This window comes from Rhinatrema bivittatum, chromosome 12, assembly GCF_901001135.1.
Source record: "Rhinatrema bivittatum chromosome 12, aRhiBiv1.1, whole genome shotgun sequence".
In the NCBI taxonomy this organism is placed as follows: Eukaryota; Metazoa; Chordata; class Amphibia; order Gymnophiona; family Rhinatrematidae; genus Rhinatrema; species Rhinatrema bivittatum.
In genome coordinates, this window is record NC_042626.1 from 66,299,308 (window position 1) to 66,320,641 (window position 21,334).

Genomic DNA, 21,334 nt, shown 5'->3' on the forward strand with positions numbered 1-21,334 from the left:
ACTGCCAGTTCAGTCCATGCCTGCTTGAAGAGCTGGGGCTCAGCCCAGGGCTTTGACTCCCGTGCATTCCTGGAGCTGCGTGCAGCCTGGCTGCTCGGGTGACCTAAATAATTTAATTACTGTCTAATTAGCGAGTCATTAACTCTTGTTTTGCAGGAGAACGATCTGCCGCACCTGCTGCCAGATGTGTGCACCGGGGGTGGGGTGGCAGTGCAGACATGTGACGGGATTTCAGTCGGTGGCAGTGTTGGGGTCCGTCCCGAAGCGGTTGTGAGTTACCATGGTTTGGGTGAAGGTCGCAGCCCGGCTCGGGGTCTGCAGAGGTTAAAGGCCATTACCTTGACCGGAAGAGCCAAGTGACCGGCAGGTACCGTACTGCACCGCACCCCCTCCCCAGCACTGACCTGGACTGAAGTGCGGAGACAGACCTCACAATTCCTCATGTGCATAGAGAACGTGCCCATCCGAAACCCAACCTGAACTGCGCCCACACACCGGCCGCACAGCTGGTCCTTGAAAATTGGGTAATTGTGCGGCTGGAAAAACCCACGTGTGCGGAGCTTGTTGTCTCGTGTTCCCTATGCACGGACCCTTTTGAACACGAAAGGATGCACACATTACTTGTTTCCACATATAAACCAGTTACGTCCCCTGCCTCCACCCCTCCTGAAATGTCCCTTTTTATTGTGGCTGAAAGTACGTGCGGACCTTTGCCAGCTTAAAAGTCCACTTTGGTGGATTCAGCCGTTCTACCTGCGTAAGCAGCCTGCCTCTGAAATTTTTACTCCCTAATAAAAAAACCAACACAAAAAACCCCGCAGACTTCATCGGAGAATTTTCATCCATGCAAGGAGCACTACGCAAGCAGCATAGCCTTTTTTTTTTTTTTTTTTAAGTAGATTTTTTAGAAAGAAGGAAATTTTGTGATTATTTTCATAATTTGATGAGAGAGATTCATTAGGCCATTTAGGAGACAAATTATCCAGCTAAGGTTAACTGGATAACTTGTCCTGTATATTAGCCCACAGAATATACTTGCTTAAAGTTATCCGGCTCCATATACCAGATACCTTGAAAACCTAACCAACTGTGTTTGAATGTAGCCGGTTAGATTTTCAAGTTATCCAGCCTTGTGTGGCCAGATAACTTTCTATTTAACCAGATGTTTTTTCTTTTTTTTTTATTTTCTATTTATGCATTTTTACATATTTAGACAACAAAAATTACATTGTCAATGAAGGGACAAAGAAACAGATATATATCCACATTAACATCTTTAGAAAATATAAGCAAATATATACTTTACATAATATAGGCAAATATATGACCGACAAAGGAAATATGGAGATCCAAGATTACATCAGGAGCTCAAGTAACAGAAGTAACCTTTATAAGGAAAACAGGGATTCAGACCTTATATATTTCTATAATTAACCCCAAACAGGTTAGGTAGCATTCAAAACAACCATATGAGAATGAGACTCAAGAAAAGAACGCAATTGAGACGGTTCAAAAAACACGTATCTAATATTATTCAATTTTACCACACACTTGCTTTGATAACATGTAGTGATCATAGCGCCAAGATCTCTAACCTCTTGGCACATCGAGAGAAATTTCTCCCTACATAACTGAGTTATTCTGATTATGTCAAGGTATATCCATACCTTCTGACCAAGATATAACTTCTCTCTGTTTCGCAAGAAAAGCCTCAGAATTGAGTCTCTTTCCGATGGAAATGCAAAACTAACAAGCAAAGTTTCTCGGTAATCTATTTGTTCCTCTGAAGGTTGTTCAATTAGATCTGATAAATTTCCAATTTCCAATGGCTGTATTACTGCTCTGTTCTGTGGTTCATTCCCATCTATTTTATTTGCATTCAGAAAATATATCTTTGCAATCGGTGGTATTGCTTCTTGAGGTATCAGTAAAGCTTCCATTAGGTATTTTTTTAAATTGCTCTTGTGGTAATACTATCAGGGTACAAATTATATCGCAATGATAGGGAGGATCAACTTGGTGGGGGTGTGGCATTTTATGTCAGGGAGGGTATAGCGTCCAACAGGATAAATTTCATACAAGAGACTAAATGCTCAGTAGAATCTATATGGGTAGAAATCCCATGTGTGTTGGGTAAGAGTATAGTGATAGGAGTATACTACCAGCCACCTGGACAAAATAGTCAGACAGATGATGAAATGCTAAGAGAAATCAGGGAAGCTAACCAATTTTGCAGTGGAATAATAATGAGAGATTTCAATTACCCCAATATTGACTGGGTAAATATAACATCAGGACTTGCTAGAGACATAAAGTTCCTGGATGTAATAAATGATTGCTTCATGGAGCAATTGGTTCAGGAACCAATAAGAGGGAGCTATTTTAGATTTAATTCTTAGTGGAACGCAGGATTTGGGTAACTGTGGTGGGGCCACTTGGCAACAGTGATCATAAAATGATCAAATTTAAACTAACAACTGGAAGGGGGACAATAAGTAAATCTGCAGCTCTTAACACTAAACTTTCAAAAGGGAAACTTTGATAAAATGAGGAAAATAGAAAAAAACTGAAAGGTGCAGCTGCAAAGGTTAAAAGTGTTCAACTGGCATGGACATTGTTTAAAAATACAATCCTAGAGGCGCAGTCCATATGTATTCCACGCTTTAAGAAAGGTGGAAGGAAGGCAAAACGATTACCGTCATGGTTAAAAGGTGAGGTGAAAGAGGCTATTTTAGCCAAAAAAACATCCTTCAAATATTGGAAGAAGGATCCATCTGAAGAAAATAGGATAAAACATAAGCATTGTCAAGTTAAGTGTAAAGCATTGATAAGACAGGTGAAGAGAGAATTTGAAATGAAGTTGGCCATAGAGGCAAAAACTCATAATAAAAAACATTTTTAAATATATCCAAAGCAAGAAACCTGTGAGGGAGTTGGTTGGACCATTAGATGACAGAGGGGTTAAAGGGGCTGTTAGGGAAGATAAGGCCATTGCAGAAAGACTAAATGAATTCTTTGCTTCCGTGTTTACTAATGAGGATGTTGGGGAGATACCAGTTCCGGAGATGGTTTTCAGCGGTGATGAGTCAGACGAACTGAACGAAATCACTGTGAACCTGGAAGATGTAGTAGGCCAGATTGACAAACTAAAGAGTAGCAAATCACCTGGACCAGATGGTATGCATCCTAGGGTTCTGAAGGAACTAAAAAATGAAATTTCTGATCTATTAGTTAAAATTTGTAACCTATCATTAAAATCATCCATTGTACCTGAAGACTGGAGGGTGGCCAATGTAACCCCAATATTTAAAAAAGGCTCCAGGGGTGATCCGGGTAACTATAGACCAGTGAGCCTGACTTCAGTGCCGGGAAAAATAGTGGAAACTATTCTCAAGATCAAAATCGTAGAGCATATAGAAAGACATGATTTAATGGAACACAGTCAACATGGATTTACCCAAGGGAAGTCTTGCCTAACAAATCTGCTTCATTTTTTTGAAGAGGTTAATAAACATGTGGATAAAGGTGAACTGGTAGATGTAGTGTATTTGGATTTTCAGAAGGCATTTGACAAAGTCCCTCATGAGAGGCTTCTAAGAAAACTAAAAAGTCATGGGATAGGAGGCGATGTCCTTTCGTGGATTACAAACTGGTTAAAAGATAGGAAACAGAGTAGGATTAAATGGTCAATTTTCTCAGTGGAAAAGGGTAAACAGTGGAGTGCCTCAGGGATCTGTACTTGGACCGGTGCTTTTCAATATATATATATAAATGATCTGGAAAGGAACATGACGAGTGAGGTTATCAAATTTGCGGATGATACAAAATTATTCAAAGTAGTTAAATCACAAGCAGACTGTGATACATTACAGGCGGACCTTGCAAGAAGATTGGGCATCCAAATGGCAGATGAAATGCAAGGTGTTGCATATAGGGAAAAATAACCCTTGCTGTAGTTACACGATGTTAGGTTCCATATTAAGAGCTACCACCCAGGAAAAAGATCTAGGCATCATAGTGGATAATATTTTAAAATCGTCGGCTCAGTGTGCTGCAGCAGTCAAAAAAGCAAACAATATTAGGAATTATTAGGAAGGGAATGGTTAATAGAACGGAAAATGTCATAATGCCTCTATATCGCTCCATGGTGAAGACCGCACCATGAATACTGTGTACAATTCTGGTCGCCGCGTCTCAAAAGAGATATAGTTGCGATGGAGAAGGTACAGAGAAGGGCAACCAGAATGATAAAGGGGATGGAACAGCTCCCCTATGAGGAAAGGCTGAAGAGGTTAGGGCTGTTCAGCTTGGAGAAGAGTCAGCGGAGGGGGGATATGATAGAGGTCTTTAAGATCATGAGAGGTCTTGAATGAGTAGATGTGAATCGGTTATTTACACTTTCAAATAATAGAAGGACTAGGGGGCATTCCATGAAGTTAGCAAGTAGCACATTTAAGACTAATCAGAGAAAATTCTTTTTCACTCAACGCACAATAAAGCTCTGGAATTTGTTGCCAGAGAATGTGGTTAGTGCAGTTAGTGTAACTGGGTTCAAAAAATGTTTGGATAAGTTCTTGGAGGAGAAGTCCATTAATGGCTATTAATCAAGTTTACTTAGGGAATAGCCACTGCTATTAATTGCATCAGTAGCATGGGATCTTCTTAGTGTTTGGGTAATTGCCAGGTTCTTGTGGCCTGGTTTGGCCTCTGTTGGAGGTGGGATGCTGGGCTTGATGGACCCTTGGTCTGACCCAGCATGGCAATTTCTTATGTTAGCTTAATGTGTGGAAAATTCAGTTCTCTTAAATTTCTGTACATCATCTCATTTTCAGTGCTTTCCAATTTTCTTGAATTAGCCAATTCTCCTTGAACTAATCCATCTTGAACCTTTTGAAATTGGGGAAACTTGAGATTCCAAGTCATTTATTTATTAGTATGAGACATTAATACCGGATCTATTTGACAAACATGCTGTTGAGTTTGTCATTATTGAAGATTAGTGTCACAATTGACGACTCTAAGGAAATCAGTGCCTTCCATACATTTTCCAAGGTAATCTCGTGTTTTTGGGCTGTACTCAAAACAGAAATATTTGTGCTTACCACACCCTCCTGACGGCGTTCTTGCCCCAACATTGGAGCTGCGGTCAGGCATACTTGCCCCTCCGGTGTAGAGGTCATCGGAATAGGATTCAGATTTTCCCTTCCAAACACTCCTCGACCATGCTGCTGCATTTGTGGCAGAGTACCAACTCCTCCGATAGCCTGTGTGCATGCGGCCTTGTCCTCAGAGTTCACCTCAACGGGCCTGAATTCTTCCGACGCCTTCCGTTCATACCCGAATCCTGAGTCTGCTCGCAGCAAGGGGGAGAAGGTATTGAGGGAGCCCCGGGGCTTAGGGATGTCTGAAGGTCCAATAGTGCCGGTAATTGCTCCTCGCTGGTCGCTATAGTGGACAGCCCTCCCGCGATTAAAATGTTTCCCGGTGAGAAGCCCTCTATCTTTGCTTGACAAAGAGAGCAGATGTTTGAGCTGTAGAGGTATCCGCTCGAATTTTATCCTTTCTCTTTGTATGAGGCATTATAGCAGCAAGAAATTTTAGCAGAGAGCAGAGCGCCTTACTCCCTGTCTTCCCTTCAAGTGGCCATCTTGGATCTCCACCAACTGGATGTTTTCAAAGTGGGGGGGGGGGGGGGGGAGATTGTGCTTGTTTTGAGGCTTCTGGGCCCGACAGGACAATTTAGGTTCGGGTGGGGATAGAAGGATCACAATCGGACCTCGGGCTCTTAGAATATGTTCATTTTTGGGTGATGCTGCCGGCTTCTTAACTGGCTATCTTTGAAGAAAGCCGGTTCAGTAGAAAGTTGTCCGGTCCCACAAGGCCAGATAACTTTAGACCTGCTTTGAAGGTCTCTGGCCTCAGCTTCTGGTCTCTGGCCTCAGCTGGCTGCAGAGGCAGGATGGCAGGAGTGCTGGGGGCAGGGCTGCATTTAGGATTTGTGTGCCCTTAGGCAGAATTTGGAGAGGGGTGGGGAGACAAGGCTCTAGAAATCAGATAACAGGTGAAGTCCCTCTACCACGTCCCCTCTCTAGAGTCCCAGAGTGCCGTAGCAGTGCCTCTTTAAAGTGGATGACTGGAGCAGGCTCCTCCTGGGCACAGTGGGTATTTGGCATCTTCAAAATTTGGCACCCTAGGCAGCTGCCTGTGTTCCCTGTACCTAAATCCAGGCCTGGCTTGGAGGCAGGGAAGGGGGGATGTGTCACTTCCATAAGGCACATCACAGAAACCACCACCCCCTTTTATTCACATGTAATTAGTCACTAAACAAAAAAAAAAATCCAGGACCCCAAGTTTCCTCCACACACCTTCGTGCCAGCACTGGCAGGAGAACCTGCTCTGATATTGTTGACCCGGCTTTTTTCTTTTTCGTGTTTGTTTCTTGGTAAATCCATCGTGCTAATCTGAGCTAGGTGAATAGTCGGAATCTGCAAACAGCTGCAAGAAAAGAGCAAACAGCCCGTGTCAGTTTCCTGGTGCAGAAGTGCAAACCGCCCAGAGGTGACGTTGAGCGATCTGTGGGGAAGACGGTGTGTGCAGGGTCAAAAACTGCAGCAGCTGGGGGCAGGGAGGAAGAGGTGACCATAACCATGGATCCCAGGGCTGTGAGGAACTGGCTAGCCTGAGGGCTTCTCTGGCGGCCTTTGCTGTAGCGTGGTTTCCACGGGTGTTTTGCTTTCTTTTGGCAGGTGCTAGTCAGGCGACTTTGCAGTTCAACTCTGTCCTTTTGTTTCATTCCTTCTCAATGCTGATCAACAACACGAAAGCTGCTTGCTCTGGTGCACCAGTATTCCCAGTGCACTGCCTCCCTCTGTGTTTTGCCCATGTTTCCAGATCTTGATTAATTTTTTTTTGTTTTCACCCCAGACTGGCTGGTGGAATGGGATGCTTCCTGTGACCTTTAACCTCTGGCTTACTGAGCTGGGGGCCGGCATTATGTGTGTGTGGGGGGGGGGGGGGGGGGGGTTAATGGTTGAGTGGAGGGAGGGGAAGATGTATGGGGGAAAAGCCATGTCTCTGAACTAGTTTTACGTGGCACTTAGGGCCATTTTATGTCACCATTTTATGCTACCAGTTCTCCATACTGGTAGTGTCTGGGATGCAAGAGGGTACCATAGAGATTGTACCACACAGCTTTCATGAACTATTATTAGACAATTTGGCTGTCGTCATTAGCTGCTGATTATTATATTCACAGTTGAGATCCTTTCTTCCCCTCCCCTTATCCCACCCCCCGGCTGCCAAAAAAGTGTGTTAGGCGGCTTGGGCCTAGTTCCCTGTGGCCCATGCCCAGACAATAATCTGTCTATAAGTGGCATCGTCGACTTCACAAACCACTTGGCTGTTATTATAATGTGACTTTGCAGTCTGAAGGTGGCAATTAAAGTGTAAACAGATTCTGGATCCTGCTCTGCCAGATGCAATGTAGTCCCATCAGCTGGAAGTGAGCAGTTTTGCTGTCACTGCTGAGTTAGCAGTATTCCCTAGCAGACTCGGTCGTCTGGGGGTAAGAGGGTCGCAGGGGAGTGCACAGACTGCAGAGCCTACTACCACAGACCTGGTGCAGCTAAATTGGAGATGAGCAGCCCCTGACCACAGGATCTTGTGAAGGCCAAATGTTCCAGTTGCCTCATGAATGTTTCACCTGAATTTCATCAGTTAATATGCAACATGTAATTGCTAAATCCACCTTTCAGTGTTACATTTAGAGGCAGATGTCCAAGCTGATGCCTTCCAGCAATGCATAAACCCTTTTCAGGGACTATTAAATGTTTTCGTCTTATGACTATGCTGCTTGTTTTATTATGAATGAGATTCTGAGAGCCACTTGGGGCCTTGCATAATGCGACAATCTGGCTTAGAAATGTTTTAAATAAAAAATATTAATCAAAATCTGTAAAATAGAGCATACATGAACTGAAAGTCATGGAAAAGTCATCCGCATTTGAACTTCAGGGACCACCTGGATGTCTGCCACATGGTGTGATATCATTTCCTGGTGCATCTTGTAACATCTCTTCTTTTTTTTTTTTTGTCTCCCCTGTCCCTTTCTCTCCCACCCTTCAGCGAGAAGCGCCATTTACAGGTGAACGTGACTCACCCAATCCAATGCAGTATGCATGGCAAGAAGTGCTCCATTGCCGTGGAAACCAGAATCAATCAATCGCAGCCTGATTTCACCAAGAACAGTTCTGGCTTCACACTATGTGTACCGGGGAATTAGGAGCGGGGGGGGGAGTTCTTCTCCCCTGCCCCCTGCCCAGGGAGAACTAGAAGACCAGAGCAGAGCTGTCAGCTTGCTTCTGATGGTAGAACTGGGAAAGCCAAGGCCGTCTGCCCGCCCGTGGGGGTCATCGGACGTAACCCAGTGCCACCTTTTCCTAGGGAACCTTTGAGGTTCTCTTTGACCTGTGCCAGACGTTGTGGGGCTGTAGTATATTTCTCATTTCTTACGCCCACTAGAAATGAACTCCTAAAATGCTTCTTAAATGTGCAATTTTATCACTTCACCCCTCACCCACCTTTTTTTTTTTTTTTGACAGTCTTACCTAATTTTAATTGTCTCTGCTGTGCCCTTCAGAGACTGAGATTTTTAAAGGCCAAGTTTTAAATGGTCTGAACTGATGCTTTGGGAAAATAAAAAACAAAAAAGCCCTGCCTTGCGATACAAGCCTTGTCCTCTATGTGCCTTGCTTCTGAGATAGTCCTGTCCCCCCTCCCCCCTCAACGAGCTCCTGCGTGGGGGGGGGGGGGACCTCTGGCCCGGGCCCACGGCTTTGCCCATCTTGCTTCCAGAGGCCCGCCTCAGCAAAGGGAAGCCAACTTTTGCCTTTAAAGGGTCTCTTAAGAGGCACTTAGCTCTGCTGTTGTCTGGCACGTGCCCCCCGCCCTCAGCATCCAGCGCCACAGACAGCGGCGACATCTGGGCCTTTGTGTGGTTCAGGAGCCGTCCTGACACTCTTGTGAATATTAAACAGTGGGCGTGCCCGCTGTCACTTCCAGCTTCCGCCTCTTTGTCTAGCCCGGGCCTGCGTGGTCCACATTAGGTATGTTGTTCACACTGAGCGACACGAGATCTGATGTAAACCTAGAGATTTCTGCTGTGTTATGTATTTAAGAAAACCCCATGCTACAGCACGGGCCTGTAACACTGACTTTAAGCACAGAATTTTTGTAGGGACGTTGCTTTTTGTATAGGAACTGATGCATGTGCCTTAATGCCAGGATTCACAAGTGCATATGTGTGTGTGTGTATATATATATATAGAGAGAGAGAACTGTTTAAGTGTTGGATAGGCTCTTATCTATGACCCTCTGCTGTGTAAAGTCACTAGCTCCAAATAAACACAGTCTATGGATGCTTCACAAATCAAATTAACAATGTCATAGGATGGTTGTCTGCGGGCACCTGTACATTTCACTTTTAGCTAGCGTCAGCTAGAGATTAATGGCATTATAGTGACTGCTTCTACTGGGCAAATGTAAATATTAAATTCTGGCACTGCTGGCCAGGTCAGGATTCATGCGGAGGTATGAACTGCGCATGGGAAACTCTGCCTAGCGTACACGCATGCACGCGTGTGTACGGTGAGGGGTGGGGAAGCGTGGATTTCTCGCGAGGGATTCTTGGAATATTTAAGCCAATGGAGCATTTTCACTGGCTGAATACTCCCTGATGCTTTATCAGATTAAGGATTCCAAGCACCCTCCCCCCCCATTTTGTCCTGCTGCAATCTCCCCCCCCCCCCCCCCTTTGGTGGTGGGGAGCAAGTTCCACAGCCTGACCAGCCCTGGCTCTGGGAACCTTTCTAAATTACTTAAATGGTGACCGTGGATGGACGCCCACTGAACAGAGAAAAGCTGGCAAGAGCCCTTTGATCAGAAACTGAAAGCAGCACCCCCCCAAGCCCCTCTCTCTGTTAAGCCGCCAGCACAGACTGGCATGCAAGGGCAGAGCTTGACCTCCAAGAGATGCCATGGAATCCTTTCCCGCTCTCTCTCTGCCCTGGGTTTAGCATCAGGGAGGGGCCACCCTGGGTGCTTTCCTTAGTGCCTGGAATCTTCCGGCCCCAGTTATCAATAGGCCCAGTACGGGTCTCCCAGCGTCCCAGGGACCGGCTTTTCCTCAAGGAGTGAACAGCTCCCACCTCAGCATACACAGCAAGTGCGAAGGAAATCCAGCAAGGAAGGGGGGTAGCAGGGTGGCCTCGGCCATGATAAGGGAAAACTCAGTCCCGTATTCAGCTGGGTGCAAGGTATTGCTGGGGGTGGGAGGGAATTCTAGTTCCTGTCCCACCCCGTGGCAGTGGGGGCCTGTGCTGGTTTTCGCTCTTAAGTGTCTTGCACTGCGAGAAAACCCAGGGCTGGGCCTGCTCGGGTTAGGGGCTGGCTGCCTCCCAGGCTTCTCTGCCGTGAGCAGGTGAACAGTTTGGTCCGAGTGAGGCTGTAGACTGATTTGATCAGAGCTTTGCAGTTAGTGCCTGGCCCATGCCTAGAAGAGAATTTAATGGTCGAAAGAGAGGGCGGAGATGAACCAGAAATCCCTTCAAGGAGAGAGTGAGGCACAGACTTGAGGGAAAGATTATGCTGAAAAATTAAATTGATTTTTTTTCTCTTATGTGATGCATATATTCCTGTTTTTTCCCCCCTTTCATAAATTAACTTTATTTCTTAATTGAATTTTGATTTTTAAAGCCTGGGGCAATACTGCAATGGACCATTTTATTTTTTGTTATACTGTATAAAAATTATTATACAACTGTTTTATTATTTGCACAGTAATAAACGGATGATTATGTATAGCGCCTGGTCTTTTGCTGTGCTTTTTATCTACAAACTCTGGGCTCACAATGTCTGTAGGCCACTCTGGAGCTTCCAGTTTGAGAGGGCAGTAAGAGAAATGGCTGCTTTGGCTTCGTGCATGAGATGCATCACATCCAGCGCCACAGATAAGAACATAAGAAAATGCCATACTGGGTCAGACCAAGGGTCCATCAAGCCCAGCATCCTGTTTCCAACAGAGGCCAAACCAGGCCACAAGAACCTGGCAAGTACCCAAAAACTAAGTCTATCCATTGTTACCATTGCTAATGGCAGTGGTTGAAGGAACAGTTACTTACTCCCTTATTAGTGACTTTGGACAGACCAGGCCGTGTACACCTTCAGGCCGATGCAATACTGCGCGCTCAGGCTAGCGTACAGGTTAACCTGCGGTTGGATGCGAGTTTTAGACACTCATTCATAACCCCTGATGCAATAAGGGAATCAGCGTGTCCAAACCAGCACATGTGCTCATCACATGTAAATGCCATGTTGAGGCTGTTAGCTAGTACCCCTGATATAAAAAAAACTATGCGCCCAACCTGCACATTTTAACCCTCAAAAAATTAACAGCAGCCCTGGAGCTGGCATTAAGTCTGCGGGAGCCCCAAACACTGAACAGAAAAGCAGAAAATACTGCTTTTCTGTGGTGCCTCTGACTTACTATTGTCGTGAGATTAAGTCTGGGGAACCACAGAAAGCAGCAACAGGGAGGGGGGGGGGGGGGGGGGAGTCTTGCTGGCTGATGGGCAATGTTTGAGCGTCCATTTTCCTAACCAGCACTCTGACACTTCTTTTGGGTGCCCGATGCCGAGGTGCCAGACACGCACAATTTCCCCTAGCGCCTCCTTTTTAACACAATAGCGCACTAGTATACTGCATCACGCACCAAGGAGAGGTGGCTGGGCGCACGTTAGAGGAGAGCGGGCACTCAAATAATGAGCACCTGTCTTTCCCATACCCATATTGCATTGGCCTGCGTGACTGCTATCTGTCAGATCATGTAAATAGCCTTCCTACTGAAGATACTTTAAACACAGAGATGTAAACATTAGGCCTGTATAGGATCTGGGGGGGCCAAAGCTGATTTTTTTTTTCCTCCTTACAGATCTAGCATGGAATAAGAGTTGGAGAAGTTAAATAATACTGCAAATTCCTAAAGGGGGACTGTAGTTTGATTGCCTTCAATTGCGGTTATCTTGGGTATTGTGATCCTTTTCTAAGGCCAACAAATATAACTAGGACAGTAAAATGGCAACAAGAGGGCAGCCATTGCAGTTTCCCAGAGTGCTCTTCTGGTGCTGTCACAGTGCTCAATCTTGGTAGCAGGGGCAGAGGGTGCTGGTGAGAGATCCTCCGATTTCGTACAAACTTCTGGTCCTTGCTACCAGCCAAGCCCCCTGATCACAAAACGTGAATCATGGCTGGTAACAGTGCAAGCTGCAAGTCCTGGCCCCTCAGGGCCATAGGATCCACCAAAACTTTTAGAAGGAAGATGCGACTCATTCTGAGTTTGTAAAAAGAATATCTTATCTGTGTTACACTAGCAATCAGGGTGTCTTGGGCAGGGGAGAAGAGGGGTAAGGGGAGTTAGGGACACTCCCTGCTCTGTACTTGCATGGAGGAGCCAAGATGTAGGTGGGTTTCCTTTCAAACCGGTATCTCCTGTACCAGGGTCGCTTCCACCCTACAGCATGTGACACTCAACCCCCCCCCCCCCCCCCCCGCTATCTCAGCTGCAGTTTCCATAATATTGGCAACCTTTACAGTGGCCCTGTTTTGTACTCCACAAGCTCTGCCCCATGAAATTAATAGTGCTTAACCTGATCAACAGGACTCTCTTCACTTTCTCCTTCCTTTGTGAAAAAAGTTTGTTTTTTGGAGTTTTTTGGTTTTTTTTTAAAGTTGAGGTTGGTGCATGTTTGTAAAACCTGCATCCACCTCAGAAGCCAGGGCCCCAGCTCCTTTTAAACATTACTGCTTCATAAAAGACAGGGCTTTCAAACAGCACCGCCCTCTCTGGGAAGTTACCAGCGATCCTGTGCAGTAACAGAGTACAGAACGCACACGGGGAGGAGGGCGTTTCCCCGACAGAATGACTCCCCTTTTGGAAAATGAATTGGGCAGTCTCACTGTCACCCCCTCCCCCTTTCCCCAGTGGAGCAGGTTGCATTTTGTTAAGACAATTCAGACTCCCTGCTATGGGGAAACCTTCAGGTGGACAGCGCTGGGGTTACCTTATGCCTGCCAGGGGGGGGGGGGCCCTCTTTTACCCCTCCCCCTCATTCTTACAGTGCATCTCTCACACAAAATTAGCAGCACCATTGGGCTCCTTCCTCCTGGAGATCCAGGACACCTCAACCATAGGGAAATTCTCTTCATTGGTGCGAAAGCCTGAGGCGCACTCCACCAGGAGGGGTGGGGAGGGATCCCAAATTAGGGGTTTAACCTGGATTAGGACACTGTCTCACTTAAAGTGTTAAGCCTTCCCCTAGGCACCCCACACAAAAAATTGCCCCCGCAGTTCCCCTCTGCACACAAGACAGATATAATGGATGGTCAGTGCATTTTATTCATCTTCACAGTACAAAAATAAATAAAAAGAAGAGCCGGGGGAGAAATTGAAAGCCAGTGGCTCCCACCGAGCCTTAGGACAGGACGACTCTCGGATTAAAAACCACACATACTTACACTCGCACTAACGTGCACACCCACAAAAAACGGGAGAACAGAAACAGGAACAAGTTATCACCTTTTGGTCCACAGATCTACTGAACAGCTTTGTCTCACATGAAAAATATCCCCCAACCCCCTCCCTTACATGTAGATATAATCAGCATTTTCCCCAAAATACAGCTATGAACTAGTTCCAGTGGAAAAAAAACAAAACATGGCACATTTCTGCTTTGCTTTAACAATTGTAATAGAACTAAGCTAACACCTGTGCACTTTCAGAAAAACCTAAAGGTTTAAAAAAACTCAACTAGCCTGGTAAATCGCTTTTGGTGCATGTGGCTCCTTTAAAAAAAAAAAGTTGTCCTGTTTTTCTAAGGATTTGGTTTGCATGCACAATAAATCGCTGGAAAATGCAATAATGAAATTTAAAGAAAAAAACAAAAAACAGGATTGCAAGTCTCTTTCGATTCCTTTCCTACATTTTGTTCAGAAAGTTACTGTTTATCGCAGCGTGTACTTTGCACACGCGTGTTTCAGTCGATCCCTTGTCCAAAAATACTAGTGATCAGTGCAAGAGGGGGACGTTTCACAAACGCTGCAGCAGCTGCTCAAGATAAGAGCAAAAGTAAAAAAAACAAAAAACCACCCCCAACAAAAACCCAAACATAACCACCAAGTGGAATCCGGATTAGCTGAGGGGACATTGCTAAATTCTGAAAATGTATTGTCCAAGCTACAACTGCCTTGTGAAACCCTGGCTTCAGCTCCTTGGGAACTATATTTAGGAAGGGCGCTGTACTGGGTGGAACAAGCCCCAAAAGGGCAGTCCACGTTCAGAGCAGGGGCACCGTCTCTATTAGTAAATACATCGATGCAGCCATCCCTCATCAGTTAGCTTCCCAGCTCTGGGTTCCACGGTCCATGGTCATTACTGAGGGACAGCTTGTTAATGGCTCAGGTTTGGACCCTGGCTGCAGAGGCAGTGCAAGTTTCCCCCTCCCCCGTTACTCATGAACGTGGGGGGAATTAGCCAGACCCCCATCAGGACTTCTTCATCTCTCAGCCCAGGCCTCCCAGGGGGGAGGCTGCCTGCATTAGCATTTATTTCTACCCTACAAAAACATTTTCCTCCCCCCCCCCCTCCCCAGCTAAATTGCTGGGGGGTGGGCAAGAGGGGAAGGAGGAAGTCACGTGGAGCTTTCTGCTTTACACCCTCTGCTCTGATATACCCTGGTGGGAATCTAGGCCAAAAGTAAAGGCAGCTGAAGTCAACCCGCATTCAGGATTTTAATCTCTTCTTTTCCTTCACCAGAACTTGAATATCAGTCTCCTGCAACCTTTATTTCCCCCCAATATGTTGGGAGAAGGGCAACTTTACCCTTTGATTCTACAAATGAATTAAAAACAAATAATCCTTCATTTTAGATAGGTGCTACATATGTCTTTTTAAAAGATACATTGTACTTAACGCCTTGCAAACCTTTTTCCCTTTAAGGGGCTAATAAAACTATCAGCCAGGGCGTACTGGACACCATCCTTTTGACCCCTGTATGACCAAGTGACCTTCAAAAAGTTACTTAACCTCCCTGTGTTCACCTTTAGATTGCAAGCTCTTAGCTTGTCCATTATTCAAACTATAGCATTTATGGGGGTCAACAGTGCTGATGTGCTTAAAAAAAAATTAAAAAAAAATTGATCTGTCAATTACAGTAAAATAAATTATATGGTTCATTGGCTTAGTAATGCACAATACCAAAATATGCACTTAGCAATATTCAAGCTATAATTAGCTAGGTGGCTTATGAGCTCATCTTTTGCTCTGCTGCACTGCACCAACAGGAAATTCACATTTAATCTTCCTTATCTTAGAAATGTGCATTCTAGACAGGGTTTGGTTAGATGTTGTTTTCTCATTGCCCTTACTAGTGGATTTCTAGCTACTGAAACGTTCAGACCACCTCCTGTCTCGTAGAGGGTTTTTATAATAGGAACACAATTTGCTCATCGACTCTGCACCTGATCCCACTAAAATCGATGCACCCTGCAGTGCCAGCCAGAGAAAAAAAGCAAGCTGAATTCTTTTTGTCATAGAATCTGAAACATAGGGGTACATATACCTTCATCTAACCCCCCCCCCAAAAAAAAAAACAAAAACCAAGGCTATCCACGTTATCTTGTGAGAAATTGTAACAGGTTCAAAATCAATCCAGCAAAACAAAGCTCCAGTCAGAGAGAAGATGGCAGCTGATAGCTAAACCCTTAGGAAAGGCAGGCTCGTTATTGGGCTCCATAGGTTTTTCTGGAATCCCCCCTACATCTGCTCACACAGATAATAGAGCAGACCCTCCATTTATTGAATGCAGCCCCCCTCAAAAACGTTTGCGCCCTGGGGGGAAGTAGTGATGGGTTAAATTCCTCACACACACACACAAACTAAATTTTATTTTCACCCTGGAGAGAACAGATTATTAAAGGCCAGGATTATGGAGGCGGCCACAGGATTTTGACAGGGTTAGGTTATCACGCTATCGAATTGTCTTTAATTATATGAGCCTACCACTGATTGTAAACATCAGACTTCACTACCAGCATCATAATAAGACAACTCCCACCCCCAAAAAAGGCTCCCTCTTGTTTTGCTACATTCCTGTCTTCTGAGATGTATTTTGATTTCCAGCTTTAAAATTAACAAATCCCAGTTTTTTCATGGAATGGATGTGGTGCTACATTCAATTCTAATTTTTTATTTATTTATTTATTTTTGTTTCAGATGGGGGTGTAAGGGTTGTATCACTGCCTATTTCTTGGTTTCAGATACAAAAACCCATTAAGAGATTTTGCCCAGGTCAGAGAACCCCATTCCAGTTTCTAACTCAGTCCGGTTCTACTCCCCTCATGACCCGTGCACAAGGGGTTAATAATACTGCTAGTGTAATTAGCTCAGTCAGCGTGGGTCTACCCCCCACCCAGACTTAAAGCGTTGGCTCAGTTGTGGAATCTCTCAATGGATTTCAAAATCCATTGAATTAAAAAAAAAAAAAAAAAAAGCCCTCCCAGTTTATCATAGGGGAGAGAGTGAAGCAATTCAGATTACCTCCTTCAAATCACCGTTTCAGATTTGCTTCGGATGCTCTAGTTCAAGCCTACCCAGGTCTTTAGATCACTAATGAAGCACTCACTCTGGATATTTCTCCACCAACACTAGCCAAGTACAGCGATGGAGGCACCGTACCTCTTCCAGTATTCCCACCCTAGTGGTGGCCTTGGGAATGTCATACTCCATTATTAGAAAGAAAAAGAAAAACCACCACAGAATAATTAAGAGATTCTGCTCAATTCCTTCTGGTACAGAAGTTGAAGTCTTAAGTTCTAGTGTTTAGAAGTCAGTGCTGACAAGTGGCTCCCAACATCTTTGCAACCTTGTGTTTCTAGCAGCATGGTTTAAGTTTCATATGTTGTTTGTTTTTTTTTTCCAGAGACAGAAAATAAATAATCATTGCTGCCCAGGGCCGGATGGTTTCTTTGCAAAGTCACCGATCCAGCCCGATCAAGAGCCGGTTCTTGTCCTCCACGCTGTTCTCGTTTTTCAGATCTGCAAAGACCTGGGTGAAGTAATGAGGATCAGCGTTGATCTGCAACATCCTGGGGCTCATGAGGTTGATGATGGACAGACAGCGGTCCCAGAAGGCTTCCTTGCAGCTCTCCACCAAGAAGGGCTTGAGGGGGTAGGAGATCTCATTACCCATGTACGAGTAGGAGAGGTAAAGGCAAGTCAGCAGCACGGCCTGCAGCTCGTGCTCGGTGGCCACCTCCGAGGAGATGACATCCCGGCAGAGCATGTAGAGGAAAACAATGTTGGCCGGGGTGATGAAGCCTTGGTCTTGCCAGCCTTGCAGGAGCAGGGACCTGTCCACGCTCCGGAGCCACAGGACCGGGTCGGTGGGCGACAGGTGCTTGAGTCTGTAGCATCTCCTGCAGAGGAACTCGCCCAGGCACCTCAGGAGCTCGCTGGTGGACGCCTGGACCACCACTCTTTTGGGGGATCCCGCGGGCACTGGGTGGGGGGGCGCCGCCTTCTTCACAGAGGAAACTGTAGTGTTGCAGCCAGAGATCGGCTGGCCCTGTGCTGGGGGGGGCTGAGTGGGCTGCGGCTGGGCAAAAGTAGAGAGGTTGGCACAGGAGAGGGACTTCTTCAGGTTCTCGTTGTTGAGGTGGGTGATGTTGTTCTGGTAGCTGCTGTTAGGCTGCACCTTCTTGGAACTTCTCTTCTTGGCTGAGACGGCCACAATCCTCTTCCAGGGCAGCACTGAGATGAGGGAGTGCCTCTTCAGGCTCTTGTCCTTGGCGTTCTTGCTGTTGTGCACGGCCGTGTAGTGGCCCACCGTGGCTGGGCCATCCTCGAAGAGAGGGGCCTTCCTGTAAGCGGGGGACAGCGAGAGGACCGTGCCCATGGCTCTGGAGGAAGGCAGGCGGGAGCAGAGCTAGAGAGGGCTGGCACAGATCAGCAGGCACTGAGCTGGCATCGATCTCTCCCTCCTTGCCTGCTAGCGAAGGGGGCGTTGCATCCCTGGCCAAGATGCCCCTTTGTCTGCCAGAGAAGATGAAAAGTGAAGATCCTGCTTAAAACCCAGCACGACGTCTTCCTGCCCGCAGATCTGTGGAAAGGAACAAAAAAACGATGCCTCAATACCAAGAACTGGCACCCCCTCCGCCTCCCCAGATCTTTGATTCACAGCAGCGCCAGGCTCGCTAGAAGCCAGACTCCGCTGGAAACGTCCATTACAGATGTGAGATCTGATCAGTAGAGCGCAGGTACTAGACCCACACGCAGCCATCGTCACGGATCGGTTTCACACCGGATTACAGCTGCGGCAAAGAATTGGAAATTGAAGCTAAAGGTGGAGAGTAAACTCGTGTCGTCGTCTCCCCTCCCCATCTCTCTCTTCCTCCGATCCGGGACCCCCGTGGGGAGTGAGCCGGGCACCCAGCACCCAGGCTCCGCCATGTTTTCCTGCGCCCACGTCCCCTTCTTACCTTTTGTGCGAACGGCAGGTCCCCTTCTCGGAGCCGCTGGCTCCATCCCCGGCCGCGCCGCGGTGAGAGGGTTTGGGGGGGTTGACAGCAGACTGACAGGTGGCGGCGGGAACAATCGAGCGCTGCAATGTAACCAGCGGCACAGGGGAGGGAGGGATGGGGGATCCGGATCCTCCGTTCTCCCCTTTATTACCGAGGCCGGCGCCGCTGCCAACCCAACCCCGCTTTGCTCTCCCGTCTCTCTGCCGCCTCCCGGCGTCTCCTCCTCTGTTTTTACAGGGCCCGGGAGCCGCAGAGCGCCGCCGCCCCGCCCCCAGCTCCTCCCGGGGCACCACGTGCGAGCCCGTGGGGGGGAGGGGCGGGCGAGTCCTACCGCAAGATCTGGGACCGGACCCCAGTAAACGGCTTTTCTAAGCGGGGATGGGGTGCACCTCACATACAGTACATGCAATCGGGTCCCCCCCCCCGCTTTTTTCACATTTATACCGTGTAGAGATCCCACGTCCTTGTGACTGAAGTGCATTCAGCTCTCGGTGGATATGAAATGGAAATCTCCCCAGAGTAATTCAGGCTCAGAGCTGAAAGCTGCCAGGGATCTCCGATCTCAGGCCCCTGAAGACTTGCCTCCCCCCCCCCCGGGGACTCGGTCTGCAGAATTCCTGAGCAGTAAATGACCAAGACGCGTCCTCCCCCACCCCATAGAGAAACCAGGCAAGAGGCTTGCACGAGGTAGGGGCCACGTGGATTTGCTAAGGTTCTGACTCTTGGATCAAAGGAAGGCTCTAATAAGAGATCACCAGATAAACTGGTCCTCGACCTTTGCCATTTGCAAATAGTACTTGTGTGCGTTAAAAAAAAAAAAAAGGGCAGATCCGCCAAGAGGCATTTTTAGGCAGAAAGGGGTGCGGACCAAGAGCGCTAACATCAGTGTCAGGTCCTTACCTCCTTGGAAGATCGGGTCAGCAATGCTGAAATCGGCTCCCTTCTCCTGCCTGAGCCCAGGTGAGTGGAAGCAATGGCTCTCGTCTTCGCTAGCTTCTGTCTGTACTTACTAATGCCGGAATCGGACTATATTAGGCGTTTTATTGTAAAGCTGCCCGGCAGAGCTGATTTAAAAGGAGCGCTGCTGCTGGTAGAAGCAGTCGGATGTGCCCAGCCCTCGGCCTCACAATCACTAGGAAAAGGACAACTCTGATTTGATGGGGGGCCTTGCTTTGTGTTCTGGCAATTTCCTCCTGCTCAGTTACAATCGGGGGCTGGGATTTGCAAACGGTAAACCTTTGTTCCCAACCGCCTGGGGCCTTTTTCTCCTGCTTTCTAATTCCCTCCCATCTCACCTAGGCCAGTCGTTGTCACTATAGGCTTCAGCCAAGGCCCATGCAGCAGGGCCTCTTCTAGATCCCAGCCCTGCATCTGGCCACTAGGTGTCACCATTCTCTAATGACCGTGACGCCATTTCTCTATCCCCGCCCACCCTTCAAGGCTGTGTGCGCTGCCTCTGCCACCGGCTCCCTGAGCTACTTTGCCTTTAATGCTTGTCCGTATTTAGCTCATTGAGTTTAATTTTAAAGCAGCCATTTTTATTAACCAGAATTACAGGCCTAGGCAACAATACAGTATTTTCCCCATAGCTGCGCTTTAAGCAGTCTTTGGCCTTAAATGGGAGGGGAAACCCTTCTGCAGCTCTGAGCCCTTTCCAATCAGACGATTATGGCTCCAGGACTGGCTGATCCAGTCCTGGCTTTGCCCCGTTGCATGCAGGGAGATGTTAGTTCCGCTTTACCTGAGACCAGAAGGAGCCTCTCATCTCCTTGCATGCACAGGGGAAAAGTCCAGGACTGGATCAGGCCTCTAACCTAAACATAGTAATGATGGCAGAAAAGGACCAAATGGTCCAGCCATTCTGCCCAGCAAGCTTCTTATGGTAGTATCTGCCATACCGGGTAGGTTACACCCATGTTTCTCTTAAGGGTAGCAAACTGCTAGGAACGTTTTTACTGGGTGAGGAGCCTTCTTGAAAATTCAGACAGTGCTGCTTGATGTGCTTTGCTTATGGATTTGGTCATAGAAGCAGTCCTGTGCTTTTTCCCTTATGTCTGCATATCAGTACCCCAGACCGTAAAAGTCAGGGCCCATGTTAGTTGTCTGAATCCAATTCCACTTCCCTGCTCCCTCCATCAAAGCAGAGCGCGATGTTGTAGATGCTTTTATTGGTTAAGGGTAGTAATCCCATGCACCTTTTTCTTCATTTCTGTCCTTCAGCTTTACGGATCCACAGTGCTTACGCCATGCCCCTTTGAATTCTTTAACTATTTTTGTCTTCACCACTCTCTCCGTGAAGAAGTATTTCCTGGTATTGGATCGGAGTTGTTTCCCCTGGAGTTTAATTCCATGACCCCCTAGTTCTATTGATTTATTTCCAATGGAAAAGGTTTGAAGTTCGCGCATCATTAAAACCTTTCAGCTATCTGAAGGTCTGCATCATATCTCCCCTGCACCGCCTCTCTTCCAGGGTGTACATATTTAGGTCCTTCAGCTTCTCCTTATAAGTCTTCCCATACACACCACATGCCATTTGGTCACCTCTCCAGGTGGACCTGGGTGAGGTGGCAGCCCTAGATGCATCTCCTGTGGGAGTGTTAAGAACCTGGCTTTGCACGGGATAGAAAGGCCACGGGAAAGACTTCACTCTTTAAAACTGGAGGGTAGCTGTGGACCCAGAGGTGAGCGATTAGTGCTCATGTGC

General features: G+C 46.9%; 2 protein-coding genes across 4 annotated transcripts in view; one reads left to right on the forward strand and one right to left on the reverse strand.

Moving 5' to 3' along the window:
- MYO1D (myosin ID) overlaps positions 1-10,862 on the forward strand; it is a 135,686-nt gene extending 124,824 nt beyond the window's left edge. For both annotated transcript variants that reach the window (XM_029573019.1, XM_029573020.1), the window contains exon 22: positions 8,125-10,862. In XM_029573019.1, coding sequence (XP_029428879.1) covers positions 8,125-8,281 — 157 coding nt within the window. In that variant the 3' untranslated portion in view covers positions 8,282-10,862. The remainder of the gene's footprint in view (positions 1-8,124) is intronic.
- Positions 10,863-13,434: 2,572 nt separating this feature from the next.
- Positions 13,435-19,987, reverse strand: CDK5R1 (cyclin dependent kinase 5 regulatory subunit 1). 2 transcript variants are annotated; one of them, XM_029573757.1, is made up of 2 exons: positions 19,531-19,987; positions 13,435-18,209 (listed from the first exon to the last, which is right to left on the reverse strand). In XM_029573757.1, the coding sequence occupies exon 2, from the start codon at positions 18,003-18,005 to the stop codon at positions 17,085-17,087; it is 921 nt and encodes a 306-aa protein (XP_029429617.1). In that variant the 5' UTR covers positions 18,006-18,209; positions 19,531-19,987; the 3' UTR covers positions 13,435-17,084. The 2 variants fall into 2 exon arrangements, with proteins under 2 accessions (XP_029429617.1, XP_029429616.1); XM_029573756.1 differs by lacking the exon at positions 19,531-19,987 and adding an exon at positions 18,589-18,921.
- Between the last annotated feature and the right edge of the window lie 1,347 nt (positions 19,988-21,334).